Here is a 27,135-nt window from a genome sequence, read left to right on the forward strand (position 1 = left end):
ACCTTTGAACCTTGACCTCAGTGCATGTTTGAGGGCTTATAACTCAGCAACAAAAGGGGGTACAGACATGGGACCAACTGTTATAGAGAGCTCTTGACCTCAATTATCATGTGAGTGTAGTCAACAACTGGGGGTGCTGTCAGATATGGGTAAAATATGGATAAAATTAATTTTCACGCATTTAGAAATTAGATATTTAAAATCTGATTACACAAGTGTGTTTACCATCCCCTTAAAGTCCACAGTGTACTCTCAATTCAGTATTTACAGCTTCCAAATCTAGGAAAAACACTTCCCTGGGACTGCGCCATGCAGTTGGTTACATATCAGCAACATAGTTGTAGTTCTTCTGATTTGCAAAGTAGGGTTCTAAATAGGGTTGTAAAAAGATATATCTACCCAATATATCTAATATCTAGTAAAGCCGAACTAGTTATTACACTGCACCTAGATGGACTATATTAAGAAAAAGTAAAGATGTCGGCTAATTTTTGATATTTTAGCTAATACGCTAGAAACTGTGTTTTTAGGACGGTTTGTTTGCGGCTTGTAAAATAGAGTTGTAAAATAGGGTCATAAAAAGATCGATCTACTGAATATCTAATATCTAGTAAAGCTGAACTAGTAATGACACTGCACCTAGATGAACTATGTTAAGAAAAAGTAAGGATGATGGTTAATTTCAGATAATTTAGATAGTACTCTAAAAATGGCGTTTTTGGGACAATCGGTTTTTTGCAGCTTGTTGTAAAATAGAGTTGTAAAAAGATACATCTACTGAATATATCAAATGTCTAGTAAAGCCGAACTAGTAATAACACTGCACCTGGATGAACTATGTTAAGAAAAAGTAAGGATGATGGTTAATTTCAGATAATTTAGCTAGTACTGTAGAAACAGTGTTTTTGGGACTGAATATTTGAATAGGCCTATATCAAATATCTAGTACAGCTGAACTATCATGTTGTTATTGTTATTATTATTATTATTATTATTGGTGGGAAATTATAACAGGAATATATTTGCCGTTTTAATATCAAGAACACGTTCGTGTTTTTGTGTGTATACAGGACGTTGTTCAATCAAGGAATCCATGTGGTCACCACGACAGTGGATCCTAATTGACTTTACATTGGCATTGTTTCCGTGGTACCGGCACGTAATTTCAACCCATTACGTGCTGCCACCACGGAATGCGGTGTTGAGAGGTAGTGGTCATTTCACGTATTTCTGTGAGATCAGGTTGATCAGGAAAGAACTTGGCAGAACAAGGCCCAAAAGAGGAGTATGCTACTTGGTACACAAAAATTGGGATTTATAAAGACAAACTTGATGGCAGAATGTTCACACCTATAGGAGAACTCTGAACACTGTATACAAACATTTATGGAGACAGGGGAAATTGGCGATGCAGATGGTGAGGTTGTGATTTGAAGCCAAATTGTAGAAATTAAATGTAAGAGGCATCATTATACATGTAAGAGTGCTTCTCACACATTAAAATTCCACTTCATATCACAAATTACTGATAGATCCCCTTTATCATAAACATTCAGCGCAGCAGTGTGACATCCTCCTGGAGCGCAGAGCAGAGAGCTGGACTGTATGACACTTACACTCATGCTCAGTTGTGGCGCGCACTACAGCTGTTCAAATGCACACATCGAACAGCATTTAGAAACTGTGGAACAGAGCATCAGTATTTTATATAATATCTTCCAATACTGTGCATTTATCACCAAGTATGATTTAAGCTTTCATAAAGTTTTTGTGTGTAAAATTGCTGCAGTGAACATGACTGTGCTGTGAAGTGCACAGAGTGCACTGTAGACACTGTGGTGCTGACACACACAAACACACACACACACACACACGCACACACAAACACACCGCCATCTCCAGTCAGTTTATGTACGTCTTCACCACCTGCACATATGGATTGTGTAAAATAATTAAGTCTGGAAATAAGCCAGCCACAGTGCTGGCACATTTATTAAACTCCATATCCTCACCATAATGCAGGCCAAGATCACCACAACAAACATAAATAAATAAACTGTGTTTACCTGTCAAACATTTTCAAGTAATATCTCAGGGTCAGGGACACACTCGGTCTCATTCATGAAACATGAGCAGAAGGAATTTGTGTGTAAACTGTCCGCAGACGGAAATTTACGTGCATGTCCGCATTCATCAATATTTTAGTAGGTCCGATCTTTTCGTAGCTACTAACAAAATCTACTCTTGCTCCTGACCACTCGTAGTGCTTGTGTAAATTTAGTAAAGCACATAAATATTGCTTGTTGGAAATTACAATTTTAATTCGTATTGCGCTCTGTTATGTACACAATACACGGATGCCTTTGAAACACGTAATCTAAACATGACAAAATATTAAAAATATAACACATTTAGTTAAATTAGTTGGCAATTAGCAGGTTTAAGATCCAGATTAGGTTCATGATTGTGAATTATCTATGTAAATCGACTCAATAGATTACACGTTCTTTCTACATGTTGAATGATGATAATAAAAATATCCGTAAGGACAGCCGGATCACAGCCTCTTCGGCCTCGGTGCCTGGGTTCAGCAGGGGCAGCAGGAGCAGCAGGTGGTGGAGCCACGAAGGAGCACGCGCCAGCTGAAAGAATTATTTGGGACAAAATGTTTTTTTTTTTTTTTTTGTGGCTTTTTGATCATTTGAATGAATAAATCTGATTTGAAAAATGTTTAATTTACGTTGTATAAAACAGAGCTTTAGGCTATTAAGATTCAAATAATTTGAAGACGATGCATACAAAACTGCTGTAGGCTATATGTTATCCGTATCATTTGTTAAAATAAATGTTAAATAGCTCTACATTCCGACAGCCATCACTGATTTAGAGTTTATCCATTACGCACAAAACATCTCTGGTTTCCCGTTCCCACTTCATTCAAAACCCCACAAATGAATCTTCTGTTTGTTTGGTGACCGCTGTATTTTTTTGTGTGCTTATGCGTTTCTTTGCCTCCAGTTTCATATCAAACCATTTACGCTTCACCTCTGACATGGTTCTTTGTACCACGGAGACAACATTAACAGCATCTGTTATCTCCCTCCAGGCCTTCGCTTTGCCTGTCCCTGTCACACCGCTACTAACTGAAGAAAATAAAATGTTTTTTCTTAAGTCCACTTCACCCAAAATTATTTCGATCTCCGCTTCGGAAAATTTTTTTTTTCTTGCTCTTTCTTTCTTTGCGCCATGACTGACAGGTCGACTGGATGCACCTACACCTCCTTATATGGTGGTCATTGGCTATTCATGGGCGGGGGTTTATGCTAATTGCTGATTACCGGAAGCGCGCTGTCTCTTTACGATGGATTGGCATTCATGATCATACACACGTGTTTACGATCAGATCTGAGTTTCCCGTGGCGTTCCTGAATCCGGAGTAGGTTTTTAGTAGCGTAGGCTTTTATGCGCAAATCTACACACAGATTTAATCACTTTTCATGAATGAGACCTACTGATTGTTGCAATCATTTTGGCATGGTGTGAAGCAGTCAGTCTCACTGCTGTAAACATATACATATTGCGGTGACAGTCAGCTGTTGCAGTGATTTACATAAAGGGGCACTGATATATGATATGAAGATATGAGGCTGATCCACATGTGCACAATTCCAGGTTGATTTGGGAATTACAAAAGGAAATTGCGCACTGTCAGGCGTATGCAGGGTTTTATAAAATATAAATACTCCTCTGTTCCACCTTTCACCATCCTTTGCCAATGATTTAAATTCGTTTTGGTAAGATAAAATCTCAGCACTGTGTGTGATGCAATGTGTAGCATCATCCCAGAATATGGCCTTATTATATTCACAGAAAATAAAACTGCCTCAAATTTGGCTTGTATTAAGCCCAATAAAGCTCCGATGGCCTTAGAGGTAGAGTCTTTAAAGATTGTACTGATTAATTAAAAGGAGTCTGAACTAAGTAATTTCAGCTCCTCTTAGAGACATTTACAGTACCCAAATCTTGGAAAATCTCAGACATCAAGCCCATTGCTAAAAAGCCTGAAGCATTATACCCAGTTTAGACCAAAAATTCACAATGGGTCGAGTTAAAACAGGTAACTACTTGCAATGCTCTGTCCTGCAATGCGACGCAACTAGATGAGATGGTGAATTGTCTTTATTCAACACTTCTCTGTACTTAGTTTCTCAGGCTTATTTTGTGGCTGAATATAATTTGTAGCTTCTTAAATTATGAATGAGGATAGTGATGCCCTCAAACACAGCTGTAAGACCTAATATATATTTAGATTGCTTCTCCCCGATTTCTCTTCAAGAATTGACCGCAGTGATTTCTTCATCTAAATCATCGTGTCTCTTAGACCCCATCCCAACTAGGCTACTTAAGGAAGTCTTACCTTTAGTTAACACTCAAATATTAGATATGATCAATATATCCTTATTAACAGGCTATGTACCACAGTCTTTTAAGGTAGCTGTAATTAAACCTCGCCTAAAAAAGCCCACCCTGGATCCAGAGGTGTAAGACAACTATAGACCAATATCTAATCTTCCCTTTCTTTCAAAGATCCTTGAGAAAGTAGTCGCAGACCAGCTGTGTGATTTTCTCCACAATAATAATTTATTGGAGGAATTTCAGTCAGGATTTAGAGTGCATCATAGCACTGAGACAGCACAAGTTAAAATTACAAATGATCTTCTGATTGCTTCGGACAAAGGACTCGTCTCTGTACTTGTTTTATTAGATCTTAGTGCGGCGTTTGACACAATTGATCATCACATTCTGCTACAGAGACTGGAAAAATTAATTGGCCTAAAAGGTTGTTTTAAATCTTATTTATCTGATCGTTTTCAGTTTGTTCACGTTCATGATGAATCATCCTTACGTACTAAAGTTGGTTTTGGAGTTCCGCAAGGTTCTGTGCTTGGACCAATCCTATTTACTCTATATATGCTTCCTTTAGGTAACATCATTAGATATCACTCTGCAAATTTCCATTGTTATGCGGATGATACACAGTTGTATTTATCGATGAAGCCAGAAGAAACTAATCAATTAAAAGAGCTATATATAAGAAAATATATAAGAAATCTAAAGCAAATAGTCGTAAAATCATCCTAATATGTCACAGAGACTAAGAAATAATGTTGATATAACATACTGATCTTACCGACAACAATAGTACAGCCAGAATATTCGCATTTAAACATTTTTTTTTACGGTACGCAAATCATGTTTATGTTTTGAATTTGTGTTTTGGCCTGTTGCGCCACCCACCCATGTCTACCAGTCACGCAGTCAGACGGTGCTACTGAACCCAAACGACATCGTTATGATTCCCAAAAACGCCAAGACAAAACTCAAAGCGAGGGAAAGCGAGGGTCTATATAGGAGATGCTTTTGAACGGTGGAGACGGTTGAAAGCAGAGAAGAATTTGAAATCGGATGTCGAAGTGGCTACTCTTCTCCTCGACAGGTAAGCTTTAGCCAAAGTTGGCTAACTAGCATCATAGCTAGACGGGGATGGACATTTCGAATACTTTCAACTGTTATTTATTTTCAATCATACATTGTAGCCCATGTGCAGGTAGTGCATTGACCCGACTGATATTTTTGAGAAACAAACGTGAGCAGCACGGCAAGCGTTATTAGCAGTGTCTTGGTACATAGCATTAGCAGCCTGCTCCTCCTCTGCTGTATCCGGGCAGCAGCGTTAGCAGCAGAGAAGCCAGACTTGCTTGAATGGTCCGCTGGAAAACCGAAGATCAAGGATGCGGCGACGTGGCCCTGCCACGGCAGCCGCCCGTGGGCAAACAAATCAGTCTCCAGCGTGCCGCTGTCCAGCAACGTCGAATCTGTAGGGGAGGGGACATAAATACCTGGATGAGCACCAATTTCCTTATGTTAAATTCAGACAAAACTGAAGTTATTGTTCTTGGCCCCTAACATCTCAGAGACTCTTTATCTGATGACATAGTTTCTCTAGATGGCATTGCTCTGGCCTCTAGCACTACCGTAAGAAACCTCGGAGTAATATTTGATCAAGATTTGTCTTTTAATTTTCATTTAAAACAAACCTCACGGACTTCATTTTTTCATCTGCGTAATATTGCGAAAATTAGGCCTATCCTGACCCGAAAAGATGCAGAAAAACTGGGCCACGCTTTTGTTACCTCTAGGCTGGATTACTGTAACTCGCTATTATCAGGTAGCTCTAGTAAGTCTTTAAAAACTCTCGAGCTAATTCAGAATGCAGCGGCACGTGTACTGACAGGAAGAAAGAAGGGATCATAGAAAAGGGATCATATTTCTCCTGTTTTAGCTTCTCTGCACTGACTTCCTGTAAAATCCAGAACTGAATTTAAAATCCTACTATTAACTTATAAAGCTCTAAATGGTCAGGCTCCATCATATCTTAGAGAGCTCATAGTGCCATATTATNAGGTTAACTCATATCGCAGTGGTGCCTGGATAGTGTGACGTGTGTGGTTGTGCTGCTGCTATGGTCCTGCCAGATGCCTCCTGCTGCTGCTGTTATCATTAGTCACACTTCTACTGTTATTATACACATATGATTATATGAATTATAACTATGATATTATTACTTTCATTAATGTTGTTGTAAGCTACTGTCATTACCGTCTGTCCTGCATGTCTCTCTGTCTCTGTCTCTCTCTGTGTCTCTCTTTCTGTCTCATTGTGTCATATGGATTACTGTTAATTTACTATGCTTATCTGTTCTGTACGATATCTATTGCACATCTGTCTGTCCTGGAAGAGGGATCCCTCCTCAGTTGCTCTTCCTGAGGTTTCTACTGTTTTTTTCCCCCGTTAAAGGTTTTTTTTGGGGGAGTTTTTCCTTATCCACTGTGAGGGTCCTAAGGACAGAGGAATGTCGTATGCTGTAAAGCCCTGTGAGGCAAATTGTGATTTGTAATATTGGGCTTTATAAATAAAATTGATTGATTGATTGATTGATTGATTGATTGATAGTAAGATAATGGCTACAGTTCAATTCAATTTCAATTTTCAATTCAGTTTTATTTATAAAGTCCAATATCACAAATCAGAATTTGCCTCACAGGGCTTTACAGCATACGACATCCCTCTGTCCTTTGAAACCTCACAGCAGATAAGGAAAAACTCCCCCCAAAAAAACCCTTTAATGGGGAAAATAAATGGTAGAAACCTCAGGAAGCGCAACTGAGGAGGGATCCCTCTTCCAGGACCGACAGACGTGCAATAGATGTTGTACAGAACAGATCAACCTAATAAATTTGCAGTAATGGTGGTAGCATATGTAGTAAGTATAAATTAATATATGGTAGTATATGTATGTGACAATAATGATCATATGTGTATAATAATAGTAGAAGTATGACAAATAATAACAGCAGTAGTAGGAGGCATCAGGCAGGACCACAGCAGAAGTGTAACCACGACACATGAACCAGGCATAGCTGCGATACAAGGTAACATGTGAGACAGTGGAGCACAAAGGCTCTGGAAAAGAAGCCGAGTTAGTGTCATGCAGAAAAGCTGAGTTAGCGATTTGCAGCTATAGGACGTGAATGTTAGCAATAGAAGAGAGAGAGAGAGAGAGAGAGAGAGAGAGAGAGAGAGAGAGAGAGAGAGAGAGAGAGAGAGCCTGACAGAATAGGCTCCCAGCAAGCATTTTTTGGTTTAAAAAACGTCTAATAGCCGTCTACATGAAGACCTGACGTCTAGGCTAAATCACGGCTGAATTAAGGCTGTCAGTGAAAATTTGGTAGACGTCTAACCATAGCCAAAGTGTAGACGTCATCAATTATACGGCTATGTAGAGACCATGTCCAAAAAATGGAGATAAACATATTTTAATTACTGTTGACTCTCCATACGTGATTGAATATCATACCGCACGCCATCTGCAATGGTGAAAATTACATTTAATCAATTTCAAAATTAAATCGGCTAGATTTGGGTTACATGTAGCTAGACTAAATCGGAGCTAAATATAGCCAATACGTGTAAATCACGACTATTGCTTGCTGGGTTGGTCCAAAACAAGCCTGAGCCAACCCAAAACAAGCCTGAGCCAGCCCTGACTATAGGCTTTATCACAAAGGAAAGTGTTAAGTCTAGTCTTAAATGTGGAGATTGTGTCTGCCTCCCAGACCGAAACAGGATGAAGATTCCACAGAAGGGGAGCCTGATAGCTGAAGGCTCTGGCTTCTTTTCTATTTTTGGAGACTTTAGGAACCACGAGTAACCCTGCATTCTCAGATCGCAGTGTTCTGCTGGGATAATAGGGCACTATGAGCTCTCTAAGATATGACGGAGCCTGACCATTTAGAGCTTTGTAAGTTAGGAGAAGGATTTTAAATTCAATTCTGGATTTTACAGGGAGCCAGTGCAGAGAAGCTAAAACAGGAGAAATATGAACCCCTTTTCTTAGTTCCTGTCAGTACACGTGCCGCTGCGTTCTGGATCAGCTGGAGAGTTTTTAAAGACTTATTAGAACTACCTGATAATAGGCAATTGCAGTAATCCAGCCTAGAGGTAACACATGCGTGGACCAATTTTTCTGCATCTTTTTGGGACAGGATAGGCCTAATTTTTGCAATATTGCGCAGATGAAAGAAAGCAGTCCGTGAAGTTTGTTTTATATGTAAAAGACAAATCTTGATCAAATATTACTCCGAGGTGTCTTACGGTAGTGCTATAGAGGCCAGAGCAACGTCATCCAGAGAAACTATCTTCAGCTAGAGAGGTTCTGAGGTGTTTGGGGCCAAGAACAATAACTTCAGTTTTGTCTGAATTTAACATAAGGAAATTGGAGCTCATCCAGGTTTTTATGCCTTTACGGCATGTTTGAAGTCTATTTAATTGATCCGTTTCTTCTGGCTTTATCCATAGATATAATTGCGTATCATATGCATAACAATGGAAGTTTACAGAGTGATTTCTAATGATGATACCTAAGGGAAGCATATATATAAACTGAATAGAATTGGTCTGAGCACAGGACCTTGTGGAACTCCGAAACAAACTTTAGTACGTAAAGATGATTCATCATGAATGAAAAGACTCCCTGGACCAGGTGCTTTCTCATTTCAGTTGTTTCCAAATAATTACAAATAAATATGGTGAATCTGCCAAAGTGAACTCAGTAGATACCTGCCACCTGACCACGCCCACCTTACCTGCCGGGTAAGGGGCGGAGACTATAAATTATTTGTTCACCCCTCAGTTCATCCTTTGCACTCCCTGCCAGCACTCCAGTATATCCATGTATCCTGATTTGTATGCATCTTCAAGTTAACGTGAGTGGTCAATTCATCATTTTGATTGTTTCATTTGTATGCCTTTTGTGGTGGCTTTGCTGACATGTGCTCTGCTACCCTAATCTCTTTGTTCCCAGACATGTGCCAGGAGCCATGTAAGATTGTTTGTTGCTTGACCATTTTACTGTTTAGTTGTGGAATGTATATTCACACATACTTATTTGTTGTTTATTTGATTGACCACTCCGTTGTTTGATTGTAATTATATTGTCTCTTTGTTTATCTCTTTTCTGATGCAGCACATGAAAATAAGCCATGACAAAGACAGATAAAGATCAAATCAAAGATAAATAAAAACTACTGGTGTTGCATCGAAACCTGCCTTCTCCCTTGCCTAATTCCATCACTCCACTCCTTGCCATTGACGTCTTCTGACTGAGACTGTGTTTGCTCACCACACACTCACTCTCCCCAAACCACATCACCCCTACAGTTCCTTCAATGGTCCTTCGAGCTGGATGCTGAGTGAGTGATCCTATGGGAGGCAACGATAAGGAGTCAAGAGACATGGACTTGGAAGAGAAGGCTCCCCAAGCTGAAACCAGTAGTGAGGAGACTGTATCCAGGCCTCAACGAGAGAGGCGTCCACCTGACCGCTATGGCTTCCTGTATCCTGATACAAGAAAAATCTCCAGTAAGCCCAAAAGCCTCCCTCATCACAGCCAAGCAGCCGAATCGCCTCCACCACCAGATGCTGCTGATGTCGAGGTGGATGACTGGGAAGACCCTGATCAACCGCTCGAAGAGTGGAGGAGGAAGAGGAGATGGCAGCCGAGGAGGTAGAAGTCGAGGAAGAAGTCACCCACAACTATGTCCAGCCTGAATCAGCAGTGGGAGAGCAACCAGCTCTCCAGCCCACTCTGCAGCCCGCTCTGCAGCCAACTCTACAGCCCGCTCTACAGCCAGCTCTACAGTCCGCGCTACAGCCAGCTCTACAACCAGCTCCAATGTCAGCATCTGGGAGAGGTGAGACCCAGCAGATCTAGAGGCAAGAGCGACAAGCGTGAGCCATTACCAAGGTCAAAGAAGGCCCTCTCTTCTACCTACACTTATGCCAGTGGCAGTTCCCGAAGCTCACGCAGGAGCCAGCAAGTGGAGCTCGCCCCTCTACAGGCGGCCATGATTGAGAGAGGAGAGGAGGAAACTTGGAGAACTGCAGGAGATAGAGTCAGATCCAGGAGGAACAAGCTCTAGATGAACGGGCACAAGAACTGGATAGGGGAGCACAAGAAGCTTTAAAGGAGCGAGAGAGGTTGACCCGGTCTCTTACTCTACAGCGACGGCTGCGGAAAGTCCAAAGAGAATTGGAAGAGGCTTGATTAATAACATCATTCACAGGGGATGTAGGAATGACCACAGAACATCCACCCGCTCTGCTGGATATGTCCAGTGTGAATGACCCAGCTCAAGTGCTGGCTTCTTTCTCCATGAGCTCCAGAGTTCTGGATTCAGCTAAACCTGTTGACCTGTTCTCCGAGCAGCAAGCTCCCCTTGCGAGTCCTCAGATATCTCCCTCCTATCCAGTTCCAGTGAATCAACGAACCCCTTCTTTGTTCCAGCACTTACCTCCAGCTGTAAGTCTACCCGTAGATGCTGTGAGTCAGGCTGTGACTTCTCATCCCACTACAGAGAGTCACCCAGTAGTTTAAACTTCCAGTCCAGAGCATGCAACTCCCTCACCTCCTTCGTTTCTCCATATAGCACGGACCGCACCTTGTCCTGCCAAGAGTCAAAGACCTTCAGATCCAGTTGGTGAGAAACCTGCACCTCTTTCCTTGCCTAGCCCCACTGAAAGGGTATCAGAGGGTGCTAGTATCATGGAGCTATTAGTGGTGACTGCTTTTGGCATCCCAAAGCCAAGATTGCCTTATTTTGAGAGTGGAAAGGAAAGTGACTTTGTTCTGCTTAACATGGCGTTGGAGAATCTGTTAGATATCCACGCTCACCTTTCTGAACAATACAAGTTCCAGGTCCTTATGGATCACTTGAGGCTGCCAAGTGCATACAAACTAGCAAAGTCTTATATGCATGCTTCAACTCCCTACACATCTGCTCTTGCTGCTCTCAAAGCAAAGTATGGCCAGCCACGGCAGTTGGTCCAAAGTGAAATAGCTAGCATCATTCATTCACCACCTGTCAATCTTGGTGACAGCAACGCATTTCAGGACTTTTTTCTTTCTGTGCATTCATTGATTGGCATTCTGCGGTCAGTGGAAGGTGCAGACAGAAGTGAGTTGCGGTGTGGCTCTCACGTGGACAGGCTACTTACCAAGCTCCCCATTCAAAATCGAGACAGTTTCATTGAGCACTGTCTGCTTCGGGGCATCCTGAAAGAGGGCTCAGAACAAACATACACCTTGGAAGACTTCTCGGCATGGCTCCAGGTTAAAGCCTAGGCTAAGAGTATTGCCCAACAAGCCTCGGGACCCACGTCAATGGAGAGACAAGAGCCAGACCAGAAGAAACTGGGCAACACAGCCATGGTGGAGAGCCAGCCTGATGTCCAACAGAGCCGTGGAAGGAGGATGACCATCCATGGGAAACTCAAGTTCCAACCGTTTTGTCTATACTGTAACAACAAGGAACACTTCCTGGGAACTTGCCCGAAAGTTAAGGAGTTCAGCCCATCACAACTGAGAACATGGATAGAGAAGAATGATCGTTGCTACAGATGTGCCCGCTGCCATAAGCCAGATAAATGCACCCTAAAAAAGCCTTGCAACATCTGCAAAGAGTTGCATCTCACCATCTTGCATAACATTGCACATCAACTGTCCACAGGCCCCCATGGCTCACAGAAATCGGCTACAGGAGACACCCTCAATCTGCTCGTCCGTGCACCCTGCACTGCAGACACTCTGTACGTAGATCAGCCAAACAGATCTCCCCGTGTGATATTGAAGGTTGTCCCAGTTTTCTTAATCAATGGCCGGCAGAGGCTGAGGACATATGCCATACTTGACGATGGTTCAGAAAGAACGATCATCCTGACCTCGGCAGTGTCCCAGCTGCAACTCAAAGGACCAGGAGAGATCCTGAATCTCAGAACGGTGCGTCATGAAGTGATTCCCATAAGTGGTGAGACCATTTCCTGTTCTATCTCCCCAGAGAGCCAGAAGAAAATCAAATTCCTTATAGCCAACGCCTTTACTGCCCCTGTCCTCAACTTGGCTGAGCATTCCTGTCCAGCCTCTGACCTGCAGAGGGAGTATTCCCACTTGCGAGGCCTACCCTTACCAGACTTTGTCCATGGTTGGCCATTGATCCTGATAGGCTCAGATCATTCCCACTTGTTGGTGCCCAAAGAGCCTGTCCACATTGGACCTTATGGGGGACCCATCGCCATCCATACTGCCCTGGGTTGGGCTGTTCAGGGCCCAGCCAATGCCTTACCTCGAGCTCCGACTTCTGGTGCACAAGCCTTATTTACACTCTGCGACACTATATCCTGCCCTGCTACTGCCGAGTTGATGGAGAATGTGGAGAGACTGTGGAGACTAGATTCCTTCCCACACCGTAAGGAGAAGGAAGTAACCCGGTCTAAGCAAGATCATTATTGCCTGGGGCTGCTTGAGATGAAAACTGCAGTCAAAGAAGCAAGTGGAGTCTCTCGGTATGCTACCCCATTGCTCAGAGCACCCAACAGTCCGCAGTTAACCTCTTCAACCCATAACTTGTTACCATGGCTGCGAGGAACTGAACACAGGTTGAAGAAGGACCCTGAGGTAATTGAGATCTGCAACCAGGAGATCCTGAAACTGGTTGAGATGGAGTATGTGAAGGAGGTGGATCCCAAAGACGATCAGCCAGGTTCAGAATCTCGGTATGTTCCACATCACATCATCAAACAAGCAAGTGGGAAACCTCGACTGGTGTTCAACTGCTCTTTCCAGCTTCATGGTCTGAACCTGAATCGCAGCCTTCTTCCCCTCTCTCCTTGGCGTACTCCTCCATTTCCGTGAGCATAGCGTGGCCATCAGTAGTGACATCAGATCTATGTTCCACCAAGTTCACCTACTCCCTGCTGACAGGCCACTGCTCAGATTCCTCTGGCGAGCTATGGCTCAAGCTACACACCCAAAGACCTATGAGTGGCAGGTGTTACCTTTTGGTACGACTTGTAGCCCTTGTTGCGCCATTTACGCCCTGCAGCGTCATGCAAAAGAGCACCCAGAGAGTGACAATGAAGTGTTGAACTCCGTGTTGAGGGCGTTCTATGTCGACAATTGCCTGCAGAGCTTCCCTTCCTCAGCCACAGCCAAAGCACTTTTGGACAAACTTCGTGCCACACTATCCCACGGGGGATTTGAAATTCGCCAATGGGCGAGTAATGACTCCAGTGTTGTCGAACATCTCCCTCCAGAGGCAAGATCTGTTAGCACGGACTTGTTGCTCTCTCAAGCTGGCATTGACCCCCAGGAATCCACCTTAGGCTTGCGCTGGAGCTGCCTTCCTGATAGCATGGGATACAAACATTGTGTGACACCCATCAAGATGCCCACGCTCCGCCTAATCTATCACACTCTTGCCAGTCAATATGACCCCTTAGGGTATATCTTACCTTATACCACCAGGGCCAAAGTGTTGGTTCAGGACTTGTGGAAGACCAAGCAAGGCTGGGATGACCCCATAACTCCATCTGAACTGGTTGATCGATGGCTGAAGTGGGAACAGGAACTGGCTGACCTCTCAAGCATCAGACTGCCTCGCTACTATGTGCCCTCTTGTGCTGACCAGTCAGGTGTATACAGAGAGCTGCACGTCTTCTGTGATGCCTCGGAAAGGGCCTATGGCACCGTGGTCTACTTACGCGTCAATGACAGCCAAAATCAGGTTCATGTGGCATTCGTCATGGCCCGCTCTAGAGTGTCACCGAAGAGACAGTTGTCAGTGCCTTGACTTGAACTGAGTGCTGCCTTGTTAGGGGCGCAATTAGCCACCACCTTGAAGTCTGAACTTATTTTGCCACTGGCCCGAACCATCCTTTGGAGTGACTCCACAACAGTATTGACCTGGTTGAAGTCCGAGTCGTGCCCCTACAAGGTCTTTGTTGGCACTCATATTGCAGAGATCCAAGAACTCACAGACTCAGATGACTGGAGATACTGTATGTGGACAGTCCAAACAACCCAGCTGATGCCCTGACCCGAGGCAAGACACTGCGTGACCTGGCTCAACCTAACTGCTGGATGGACAGACGGACCTTCCTTCCTTCAAAACCCTGAGACTTGCTGGCCTGTTGCTCCGGATGTCTCCCACACATCACTCGCAGACAGCACTGAATTAAGGAAAGCTGCTATGTGCCTGAATGTTTCTGCTGCCACCGGTACATTGCTGAATGCCCCTCAGCATCAAAGCTGGAGTGACCTCATCACTGCCACTGAGCAGACATTGACCCAATCCGATAAAGTGGCCAAAGGTGCAGCAGGAGTCATGTTTCCCTGAAGAACTTGATGCTCTTCGTAAAGGAAAGCCTCTCTCTAGGCAAAGTCATCTACTCTCACTCTCTCCTGAACTGGATCCAGATGTTGGGCTGATGAGAGTAGGAGGAAGACTACGTAGATCCCAGGACCTGGACCCAGACATCATCCACCCAATCATTCTGGACCTAAAGCATCCTGCCACACAGCTCATCATTAAGCAATATGATGAGTCCCTGCTGCATTCGGGCCCAGAGAGGGTCTTTGGAGAGTTGAGACGCAAGTATTGGATCTTGGGAGGAAGACCAGCCATCCGTAAACATCAGCACAGTTGCAGGTAGTGTCAGAGGTGGAAATCGTCTCCTGAAGTGCCCAAGATGGCTGATCTGCCCCCAGCAAGGCTGCGTCTCTTCAAACCACCATTCTGGTCCACCGGTGTAGACTGTTTCGGACCCTTTCTCATTCACCATGGCCATAAAACAGAGAAGCGATGGGGAATTATCTTCAAATGCTTAACCACTCGTTGCTTACATCTAGATTTGCTTGGAAGCCTAGATGTTGATGCCTTTCTCCTAGCTCTCCGTCGTTTCATCTCCCGTCGTGGCAAGTCCTTTGAGATCTGGGCAGACAGGGGAACAAACTTCCGAGCTCGGGACAGGGAGTTGAATCAATGTTTCCAGGGCATGGAACCCAAGCTTCAGGAACACTTGGCCAATCAGCAGATTTCATTCAATGTCAATCCGCCAGGTGCTCCACACTTTGGAGGAGTCTGGGAGCGCGAAATCAGATCCGTCAAGAACGCCCTACGAGTGACTCTTGGGAACCAGACCACTTCTGAAGCTGTCCTTCACACTGTCCTGATTGAGGTAGAGGGCATTATGAATTCAAAGCCTCTAGGCTATCTTTCATCTAATGCCAGTGATCCTGATCCTGTCACTCCCAATTTGCTCTTGATGGGGTGGCGGGACGCCTCCCTGCCACAAGCCATCTTTGCCAACAGCAAGCTCCTTGGGTGAAGAAAGTGGCGTCATAGCCAGATGTTGGCCGACCATTTCTGGACACGGTTCATTCATGACTATTTGCCTAACCTACAACCCAGAGGAAAGTGGCTGAGGGAAGTCAAGAATCTTGAAGTAGGGAAGACTGTTCTGATCCTTGACCCGCAACTGCCTCGGGCCTCTTGGCCAACAGGTCGAGTTACAGCTGTCACGGCCGGTAGAGATGGATGTGTTCGGTCTGTTGACATCCAAGTCGGCCATCAAACTTACACCAGACCTGTGTCTCGTCTGATGGTGCTTCCTGAGTTGGCAGAAGAGTGAGTCTTCCTGCCAGGAGGAATTGATTCCCAATTCCGGGGTGGCTGTGAAAAGACTCCCTGGACCAGGTGCTTTCTCAGTTCAGTTTCTTTCCAAATAAATACAAATAAATATGGTGAATCTGCCAAAGTGAACCCAGCAGCTACCTGCTACCTGACCACGCCCACCTTACCTGCCGGGTAAGGGGCGGAGACTATAAATTGTTTGTTCACCCCTCAGTTCATCCTTTGCACTCCCTGCCAGCACTCCAGTATATCCATGTATCCTGATTTGTGTGCGTCTTCAAGTTAACGTGAGTGGTCAATTCATCATTTTGATTGTTTCATTTGTATGCCTTTTGTGGTGGCTTTGCTGACATGTGCTCTGCTACCCTAATCCCAGACATGTGCCAGATCAAATAAAGATCAAATCAAAGGTAAATAAAAGCTACTGGTGTTGCATCGAAACCTGCCTTCTCCCTTGCCTAATTCCATCACTCCACTCCTTGCCATTGACGTCTTCTGACCGAGACTTTGCTCACCACACACTCACTCTCCCCAAACCACATCACCCCTACAGTTCCTTCAATGAATGTGAACAAACTGAAATTGATTGGATAAATAGGATTTAAACCAGCTTAGTGCAAAACCTTTTAGGCCAATTAAATGTTGCAGTCTCTGTAGCAGAATTTGATCGTCAATTGTGTCAAATGTGGCACTAAGATCTACTAAAACAAGTACTGAGACGAGTCCTTTGTCAGAAGCAATCAGAAGATCCTTTGTAATTTTACTAGTGCTGTCTCTGTGCTATGATGCACTCTAAATCGTGACTGAAATTCCTCAAATAAATTATCGTGGAGAAAGTCACACAGAACAACTGCTGCGACTACTTTCTCAAGGATCTTTGAAAGAAAGGGAAGATTAGATGTAGGCCTATAGTTGGCTAACACCAGGGTGGATCCAGGGTGGGCTTTTTTTAGAAGAGGTTTAATTACAGTTACCTTAAATGACTGTGGTACATAGCCTGTTAATAAAGATAAATTGATCATGTCTGTTATAGAAGTGTTAACTAAAGGTAAGACTTTGTTAAGTAGCCTAGTTGGGATGAGGTCTAAGATACATGTTGATGATTTAGATGAAGAAATCATTGAAGTCAGTTGTTGAAGGGTAATCGGGGAGAAGCAATCTAAATATATATCAGGTCTTACAGCTGTGTTTAAGTTCCCTGTGATTGAAGGCAGATTTGTACTGTGTGAGGACAAAAGGTCTCTAATAGTTAGAATTTTGTCATTAAAAAAGCTCATAAAACCATTACTGCTGAGGACTAAAGGAATACAAGGCTCAATAGAGCTGTGACTCTCTGTCAGCCTGGCTACAATGCTAAAACGAAACCTGGGGTTTCTTTATTTTCTTCTACATATGTCCGTCGCCACACAGCTCTTCTGTCTCTTCTGGCCTCCTCTGTAGGAGAATGGACTCACGGTGAGGCAGAGTTCTTCACTCTGCCACTGCCACACTGTCACGTCATAACGCTCTGGGCTTTCTTGACTCTGCTTTCGGCTCCCCGTATTCTGCTGGCGTCTGGACAGTAGTACTCTTGGCGCTGCTTGTTGGCTCGTCTGCTGTCCTTGTGCTCCTCACCTGTCCACTGCTCGTCTCTGGTCTCTCTGCTGCTCTCATGTTTCCTGTGTGGAGTCCTAAGTCCCTCCTCCGGATAGCCGATTGGTCGCTGGCCACTCCGTTCTCCAGCGCCATTGGTCAGTCTATCAGAAGGTAAAAGCGCTTCACAGATGCAGGTTATAGACATAAGCCCCTTTTACACTGCCAGATTTTTGGCGAATGTTGGGCCGTTTTGCTGACAAGCTGCGAGCGTTTAGAGACACAGATTGGCGAGTTGATCCGAGGTGCCCAATTTTCCGCCTTGTTATATTGGCATAACCTTTTTGGTTTAAAAAGAACGAGGCGCCCTTCCGCCATGGGAGGGGCTGTTGATGACTTGTGGGAGGAGCTGTTGATGACGCTGACATGCTGAGCAACACATTTTGTTACTTGCTACCGCCCCCCATTGCCCTGGAAAAAGGCACATTCTGTATGAGCAAAAGTAGGCAGGCGGCATTTTGCTGCACTCCCCGATTTTGTTTTTATACTGCCAATGCTGAAAGAAGACTGATTGGGCTTTTCTGCAAATTTGCACAATTCCTATTTAAAAAGGGCTTTAATGACAAATACCCCGGCAGGAAGTAAAATAATACAATTAAAACTCAAACCATTTCAACCTAAAACCAAACAATAAAAGAAGACATTAAAATCAGGCAATAAAACCCATCAAACACAATAAAACATGCAAATAAAAACACAACACTAAAGTAAAGTCATGCACAATAAATACAACACAATATGAACGCACAAAAAATAAAACCTATACTTCCGCCGTGCAACATAAAAACCTAGTATAGTAACTTTTGCAGAGTGGCGTGTAATCAAGTAGTAAGAAATCAAAAGTTACTAAGTAATGGTCTGAAGAGGGATTCTGTGGAAAGATTATTACGTTTTCAGTCTCAATTCTATACGTCAGAGCAAGATCGAGGGTGTGGTTAAAACAGTGAGTGGGTTTATGTACACTCTGACTGAAGCCAATGGAGTCCAATAATGAGATAAATGCAACATTGATCATGTTTCCGGTTCCAGTTCAAGACACGTGTTACATGTGGAGCTGTGTGTCTAGAATTTTTCTTTTTTTTGATAAAAAACACCTGATAGAGAACTTACATTGACATTTATTAGTTCTCAGAAGGACTGTTTATTTAGCACGACTCATCTGTCAAAGAAGTTGCAACTAAAACGCAACAATGACTGAGAGTAGTGGGAAGACTCTGCGGTTCCTGGTCCAAAGATGTACGTACATTATTTTGTAGTTCTGGGTTTGGTAATGCCTTTTTTAAAAATGAAAAACTTAATATTAATTTGTTTAGAGAATCTGTGTTCACTGAGGAAAAAGTACAGTGGGCAGAGGATATATGGACTAAACCAAAACTGCGTACTTTTACAAGGATAAAAATTGAATGTGGTACAGAGAATTATGTTGTATATAATTTGTCAAAAAAGCAGAGATCTTTATGTGCCCGCTGAGATTTGGCATTTTACCTCTGGCTGTGGAAACTGGACGGTATGTTAATTTAGAAGAAGAAAGACGGATTTGTCCAATATGTTCTTTAAATGATATAGAAAATGAGTTTCATTTTGTTTTCTACTGTCCTTTATATTGTGAACTGCATGAAGTTTTGTTTAGTAAGACAAGAATGGATGTTGATTTTGTAAATATGGATGACGCACAAAGACTGAGTTGGCTGTTTACACATGAAACATATAAATTAGCCAGGTATCTGGAGAACGCTTGGGAGAGGAGGAAAAAAGCTCTTTATAATTCATAGATATATAACAGTTCTTTTATATTTATTTATATTGTTTGTGTTTCTTTTTCCACGTTTTGTATATGTAATACCAGAGGGTCCATGTCATTGGTTCAACAGCCCATTGGTTCAACATCCCATTAGTTTGACTGTCCGCGGTGCTGAACGGCTTGCGGCGGGCGTATGGTGCGCCGCAACCGGCTTGAGGCGGAGCAGGCTCACGGCTTATGTGTTTGTCACTTTCTTTTTCATTTTAACCCACACCATGATCTTTTCCTGACCCTAACCAAGTGGTTTTTGTGCCTAAACCTAACCAGACCTTAACCACAGGGCATCATCAGTCTGGTATATGTCAATAATTAACAACAACTTTGATCCAGATGCATTTTTATTTTTTTGTGCAGTGTCAGATTTTCGAATTAATCCCTTTGTGGTACCATTATACACATTTTTGTGTATCGCATATGAATACAAATATAAATATTATTAGAATATATTGTTCCAATTTTTTTTTCTTTCTTTTTTCCAACTTTAATCTTGATCATAAAAACCAATTCCATCGTCATTTTCAGGATTTTAACCCATTAAATGCCAGTTTTTTCAAGATGCCAGTGTCATTTTTGTAAGAAAAAAACACAATAAGTGAATTAGAAATAAAATACTAAATGCAAAGTGGATTTTTTTTTGGAGGGTTTATCACAGTCTGGTATATGTCAGTAATTAACAACAACTTTGATCCAGGTGCATTTTTATTTTTTTTGTGCAGTGTCAGATTTTAAAGTGAATCCCTTTGTGTTACTTTATGCACATATTTGTGTATCACATATGAATATAAATATAATATGAATATATATCATTTCTTTTTTCTTTTTCCTTTTTTCCAACCTCAGTCTTGATCATAAAAACAATTTCCATCATCATTTTTCGTGCCGTTTGTTTACACCATTGTTGTGTTAGTAAAGAATCTCACATGTAGTTCATGTAAAATGGCCATTATTTTTTATTACTCCTATTACCCTTGAAAGTTTTTACCTTCTAGTAGCTTATTACTTTATTTTGCTCTAGAAGATAAAGCAAACATACAAGTTTACCTTGAACAAGAACAATATTTATTCATCAGCAACAAAAACAACGTTCTTACAACAAAGCAGAACAGAAATACTGTATGTGTGTGTGTGTGTGCATGCGTGTGCGTGTGCCTGTGAGTGCGTGTGTGTGTGTGTGTGTGTGTGTGTGTGTGTGTGTGTGAGAGTGACTGACTGAGTGACTGAATGAGTCGGGCATGCATGCCCCACAAATGATTGTGGTGTGGTCTTTGCAAGCAATTTTGCCGTCGCTAAGGATCTTGAGAGCCACCTTGGGTCGGAGGTGAGTCGGCAGATAGACTGCCCTCATGTGTGAACAACCCTCTGAGCCAGTCGCCCCCTCGTTTGAGACTGGGACTGGATATCTGGCATGCTAGAAAACTGGAGCGGTGTGACACAACTGACAAAGAGCATCAGCCAATGAGAGGCGGGATACGTCCCACGTCAGCACGCAGGAGGACGGAATAAATGTAAGGAGGACAAGCTGGCAAGCAACAACAACAATAGCGGCGTCCACAGGAGCATGTAGTGCGTGTTGTGTTCGGACCCAGGCTCTGGAGGCAGATCTAATTCATTTATTTTTACTTCCACGCAATTTAAATAACCCACCTGTAGCCAGATAGTGCAGGGTCAAGGACAGACGTTCTCTAGGGTGTATGGCAAGCCTAAATCTGGTGTCTTTCTTTCTGGTGTGAATATTAAGAGGAGAAACAAGCTGCAGAGAATGGTCAACATGACTTCCAAAATCATAGGGAAGCCACAAAGGCAGCTCAGTGGCAAACGATTTCTCACTTCAACGTCGCCACATACATCATTTAGTCATGGACTTTAAGGTAGCCTGGGTGTGTTGATGTCCTGGGACACTGTGTCAACTTCAGCCTGTACATGCATTGTCTGTTTTCAAAATACACTTCCCTTTTTAACAGGAAATGTACAGTTTAGAGTTCACAGTTTCTTTCAAAATAAACTGCGTCTAGCCAATAAATGCATGTGGTTGGGTTTAGGAAAAAAGAACAGGGTTTGGCTTCACAAACTTAGGGGAAGTGAACACCAACATCCCAGATGAAAGTCGGTGGTTGTTGGACTCATCCACCACCCTTGCCATCCACCCTACTCAAACTTTTGCCCCTTAACCTACATTGTTGCACAGCTGCTTTCCCCCTGACGGTGCCAGGTGCTATTACTGAATTATGGTGAATGGCCTCATATCATGCCTACGTGAAAGGATGCTTTTTTTTTTTTTTTTGTCTATCTGATGCCGGAAGTCACTGACCAAGCACCAGTATTTGACAACTTCGGAGAGAGACTGGGTTGCAGTGGTATGTGTGAAGAACTCGTGAGGAGTAAGGTCATGATCACAAATACAGTTTTGACAGCAGCTGGAGGCGCCTTTTTGTAATTATTTTTAATGAGAGTGAAGCTTTTTGCCTGAGGTTTTTGTGTTGCAATGTGTGACGCATTTCTGCGCTCTCGATGCTTGGCGATTTTTGCCTCTGAAGCGCTCTGAACTCCTCAAGTTGAAAAAACTTCACCTCAAAGTGGAAGAACGCCCCACGTCATCTCCTTTTTCATCATCTTTTTTTCCATTGTCAATCAGATGATTTAAGAGGTGGCGGGCCTTCTGTGGTAGTCACAACAATAAGTTTACAGCCTTTGCCCGACAAACTATTAACCGACAGCCTCTCATCCTCAACCAGTACTAGAGCAAGGACTCTGCCTGAACATTTTCAGAACTAGATACTGATTACTATCAAATAAATAAGATAAACAACGAGTAGATTATACACAGGAAGGTTAGGAGGTGAGAGGGTGGTTGCCTGGCAACAATAAAAGGTGCAGCAAGCCTTTTTTTTCATTAGTGGCATTTAATCAAAAACAAAAGACAGTGCACCTTGTGTTTTGCAACCTGTAAAATGCTTTCTGTGTGATCGGGGCCAAAATCAAACATAATTATTAATAATGACCCTTCTCAATGCTGCACAGTGGATTAGAACCCTCAGGGAGGTATTATGGATTACTGATGGCTAGTAGAAATATCTACAAAAAGTCCTTTGTGCCAAGTGCTGTCATGAGGTCATAAATGAAAGTAGGATCCATACGAATAACTATGACACAGGATGATGCTCCTGATACTTTGCTAGGGCTCTTTGCACAATATCTCCTTTTCATGGATACTTGAATATTGTTTATATTACTGACTGATAGGTTGTGAGTTGTATTTTTTATGACTGTGTATAGCCAAGAGCATTTTGTATTTCCACTTTTATGTAGCCTATATGTTGTCTTATGTATGTTGTTTATGGGATGTGCTATGGTGAATGCACATTTTTATGTGTCTTTGGCATATGTTATGGTGAAACCAAAGGAAGATTTCCACATCATGGACAATAACGTTTTTTTTTTTAAATTTTTTTTTTTTATTAGTATTCGTAAATCTGAATATTTTTTGGTGCATGAAAATTTCGGCTTTTGTCCGTATGTACACTTTTAGTGTGGATCCTGCATACTGCTTTAATAATGAGACCTTAGATGTAGTCCACAACACATGCAAAATGCAATCATGGTCAAACAAGGTGCTGCAAGGTTTGCTCGGATATGGCTTTCCTCCAGTTTGTCACTTTGCGCAGCTTCAGTGAAATAAGTGCTCAACACTGTACAGCCACAGCTCCATTTATTCTGCCTGACTGTAAGCTGAGAGGAGCTTCTTTGTGTTATTACACTGCACTGCAGTAACTTGATGGTCAGAGCCAGAGCAATAAAACACTTTGGATCTCCTTTGTGCAAGCAGCTGAGTTCTGATTTTAACAAAGCTTTTCTCCTCCAGTGGGCAGAATATGCACATGCTAACCTTATCTACTTTCATCAGTCTCTTTGTATTTCATACACCACAGAGAGGAAGACAGACAGAGAGAAAGCTATGCAGCTGTAGCACAGCAGCATGAGTGAATTTATAGCCTGTTGTTATAGCTCAGTTTAATTAAAATGTTCAGGATGCTCAGGCCCCATTAGAATAAATTGACATTTAGTGAGCAGTCTGATGATGAGTTATTAATTCTACAGTTTGGTTCCCAGTTAATTGAAAGTCAGACTTATTGGTCCAGCTGACCATATCTTGATTAATGATTGTCATGCACACAGAAAATTCAACCCAGGAGGTTTTGAACATACTGCTTTCTGTTGATAGACATTCAGGATACACTTCATAATGATGACATATACAATACAAAATGCGAATGCAGTGTGTTTTAAAGCATGACTTTATTCAATGATATGAGTCAGCCTTTTTTGAAAAAATAAAGCATTGTTGTTTTTTTAAAAAGGCCTCTTAAGAGAAAATATTGTCATTTTCACATGTGGTTTCTCATGTTTATTTTGAATATAAATTCAACATTACAATATGTTTTTTGTGTTTGGCACATGATTGAGTTCTGAATGGATGTAACATCACAGATTTCTGTAGATATTAGACCAATTCTCAGAGGTGGAGTTTATCTTGAATGAGTGCTAGACAGTCAGATATATTCACAGTCAACACATTATGGTTACCGCCCACTGTGGGGTGTCTTTCAGTCAAAGGTTACAGATGTCACATGTTTTTCAGTGCTCTTTAAAGCCTGGTTTCTCCTCCTGCAGCTGCTGAAGAAGTTGTCCCGTGTGCTTTACAACATTGTGGTTCTGTTCATTCCCTGGGAAGTGAGGATCAAAAAAATTGAAAGTGAGTCGTATGTTTACTCTATAGAAGTAATTCTGTTACTGTATAATGTCCAAAATGCTATAATTTCTTTACGTCAATATCCGTAAGGTACTGTCATATCCATGGATTTAGTGGCAGTTGACACACCATTTTAGAACTGGACCTAAACCCAAATTCAGTTTGTTCAGAACAGCTATCCATCAGTATGGTCGTACTATATGGTGTAAGTCATATAAGAATAGACAGGGCAAAGAAAGATGAATAAGTGCTTTTTTGATGTTACTATTGGTTTTGTACCATGACATCACTGTTTGTGTGTTAAAGGACAACTTCGGTATTTTTCAACCTGGGCTCTATTTCCCCATGTGTATGTGTGCTTATGATTCATGGGTACCACTCGCTCTAAAATTGGTTCAGTATTGAGCCGCGAAACGAGCTAAAACGGTAATGGGGGCAAATGCGCCCCGTATAAAAGTGTTTTTTTTCGCCACTGACCGGTTCAGATCGCCAGTGCTATCTCTCTAGATAGCATATTGTAGCGGCCCTGGGGCAGTGGTGAGTGTGAATGAGTGGAGTCAGCTGTCAGTCAGTGTTGGAGCAGAGAGGGGGAGGCCGTCCCCGCTTGGTATAGTAAATGAGTACGTGTGTGTGTGAAGTGTGTGTTATGCTAGAAGAGTCAGAGGACGGAGTCTTTTATGTGCTACCCCCTGGACTGTTACCGGAGTTTTTTGAGTGCTCAAATAAACGGGCCTTTTTCCCGAACACAAGAACAGGATGTCGTGCAACACCCCGTACAGCTTTCATAGGCTGCCTTTGTCGGACGGCGAGATGCTGAAGTTGGTGCTAGTTGTGCTACAAATGGATGCTAACACTCCTCTCCAGACACTGCGCCTTGCAGACCATTGGGTCTGCAGTGCTCACTTCTCCCAAGATTACTACTGCCAGCCGAAGAAGAGAAGACATCCAATCCCGAAACACCTCTTCCTCAAGAAAACGGCTGTCCCACGAGTAGAGAGAGCTACAGACACAGTGGAGCAAAGCTCGTGACATCACACAGCCCAGAAGTAAGAGAAAGGCAAAGTTAGTATGCTATTTACAGAGATAGCACTGCCAATCTGAACCAGTCAGTGGCGAAAAAAAGCACTTTTATATGGGACGCATTTGCCCCCATTACCATTGTAGCTCGTTGCGCGCCTCAATACTGAACCAATTTTAGAACAAGTGGTACCCATGAATCATACGCACACATACACATGGGGAAATAGAGCCCAGGTTGAAAAATACCGAAGTTGTCCTTTAAGTGTATGCAACATGTGAAGCAGTCTAAAATGTTTCCTCTTTCTTGCTGAGGTCACTTTGGATCGGGCGTGGCTTCATACTTCATCTTTCTCCGCTGGTTGTTTGGGATCAACATCGTCCTCACCGTCATGACTGGAGCCTTCATCGTTCTGCCTGAGGTCAGCAGGTCTCTGACAATGTATATACAAGTGATCATATAGAATACTACTATAATTGTAGGCTTAACAGTGATTTATGATGTAGTGCAAAAAAATTCACTTTTTGAAAAAGCTGGCCCCTGAATTTTCCTTCGGATCCTCTACTTGACTCCATCGCCCTCCACCCAACACCAGTTTGTCATTATTGAGTTGGTACAACAACAATTACAATTAATAACGCAAGTGACGGAAGTGTGGACATTTTTCAGTCAGTTTTGCTAAAGTTTCTGTCAGTTTTCTGCTCTTGTGTTTATTTTGCATGTGTTGGTGGTGCTTTAAGGTTGGCTTGAAACTTGGTGGCATGTGGCTGTGAGTCACTTTTTGTTATGAGGAAATCAACTCACCAGTCTGTAAACTCTCATCCTGCCGACATCTACCAGCTAGCCAGGTTGATGTTTTCAAATGTAACATTTGTTAACATCGAGAAAAGATGGAGATAATTATTATTATTATTATTATTAGATATTTTGTAATCGCGCTGTTTATTAGGGCCCGAGTGACGACGAAGTCGTCCGAGGACCCTATTGAAATCACTCTGTTTATTATTATTATTAGTCGTCCGTGAGGATCCTATTGAAATCGCGCTGTTTATTATTAGGGCCCGAGCACGTAGCGGTGCGAGGGCCCTATTGAATTGTAAAGATTTATTATTAGGGCCCGAACGACGACGAAGTCGTCCGAGGACCCTATTGAAATCGTGCTGTTTATTAGGGCCTGAGCGACGATGAAGTCGTCCGTAGGAACCTATTGTAATCGCGCTGTTTATTATTATTAGGGCCCGAATGGCGACAAAGTCGTCCGTAGGACCCTATTGTAATCGCGCTGTTTACTAGGGCCCGAGTGACGACGAAGTCGTCTGTGAGGACCCTATTGTAATTGCGCTGTTTATTATTATTAGGGCCCGAGCGACGACGAAGTCGTCCATGAGGACCCTATTGTAATCGCGCTGTTTATTAGGGCCCGAGCACGTAGCGGTGCGAGGACACTATTGAAATGCAAGGATTTTTTATTATTATTATTATTAGGGCCCGAGCACCTAGCGGTGCGAGGACCCTATTGAAATGCAAGGATTTTTTATTATTATTATTATTAGGGCCCGAGCACCTAGCGGTGCGAGGACCCTATTGAAATGCAAGGATTTTTTATTATTATTATTATTAGGGCCCGAGCACCTAGCGGTGCGAGGACCCTATTGAAATGCAAGGATTTTTTATTATTATTATTATTAGGGCCCGAGCACCTAGCGGTGCAAGGNTCCTCCAAATGAATTGCCTTTTTGGGAGGCTTAACATACCCGAAAACTCATGAAACTTTGCACACATCTCAGAACTGATGAAAAATTTGATATTTTAAGGGTCTCGTGTGCGGGTTCCAAAAAATGGCTCAGTA

At 42.7% G+C, this 27,135-nt stretch overlaps 1 protein-coding gene across 1 annotated transcript in view; it reads left to right on the forward strand.

Annotated features, from left to right (window-relative positions):
• LOC126388162 (transmembrane channel-like protein 3) overlaps positions 1 to 27,135 on the forward strand; it is a 207,842-nt gene that overhangs the window by 41,685 nt on the left and 139,022 nt on the right. The window contains exons 4-5 of the mRNA XM_050041079.1: positions 24,190 to 24,271; positions 25,601 to 25,707. Of these exons, the coding sequence (XP_049897036.1) occupies positions 24,190 to 24,271; positions 25,601 to 25,707 (189 nt within the window). The remainder of the gene's footprint in view (positions 1 to 24,189; positions 24,272 to 25,600; positions 25,708 to 27,135) is intronic.

The sequence above is a fragment of the Epinephelus moara genome, chromosome 1 (genome assembly GCF_006386435.1).
Source record: "Epinephelus moara isolate mb chromosome 1, YSFRI_EMoa_1.0, whole genome shotgun sequence".
In the NCBI taxonomy this organism is placed as follows: Eukaryota; Metazoa; Chordata; class Actinopteri; order Perciformes; family Serranidae; genus Epinephelus; species Epinephelus moara.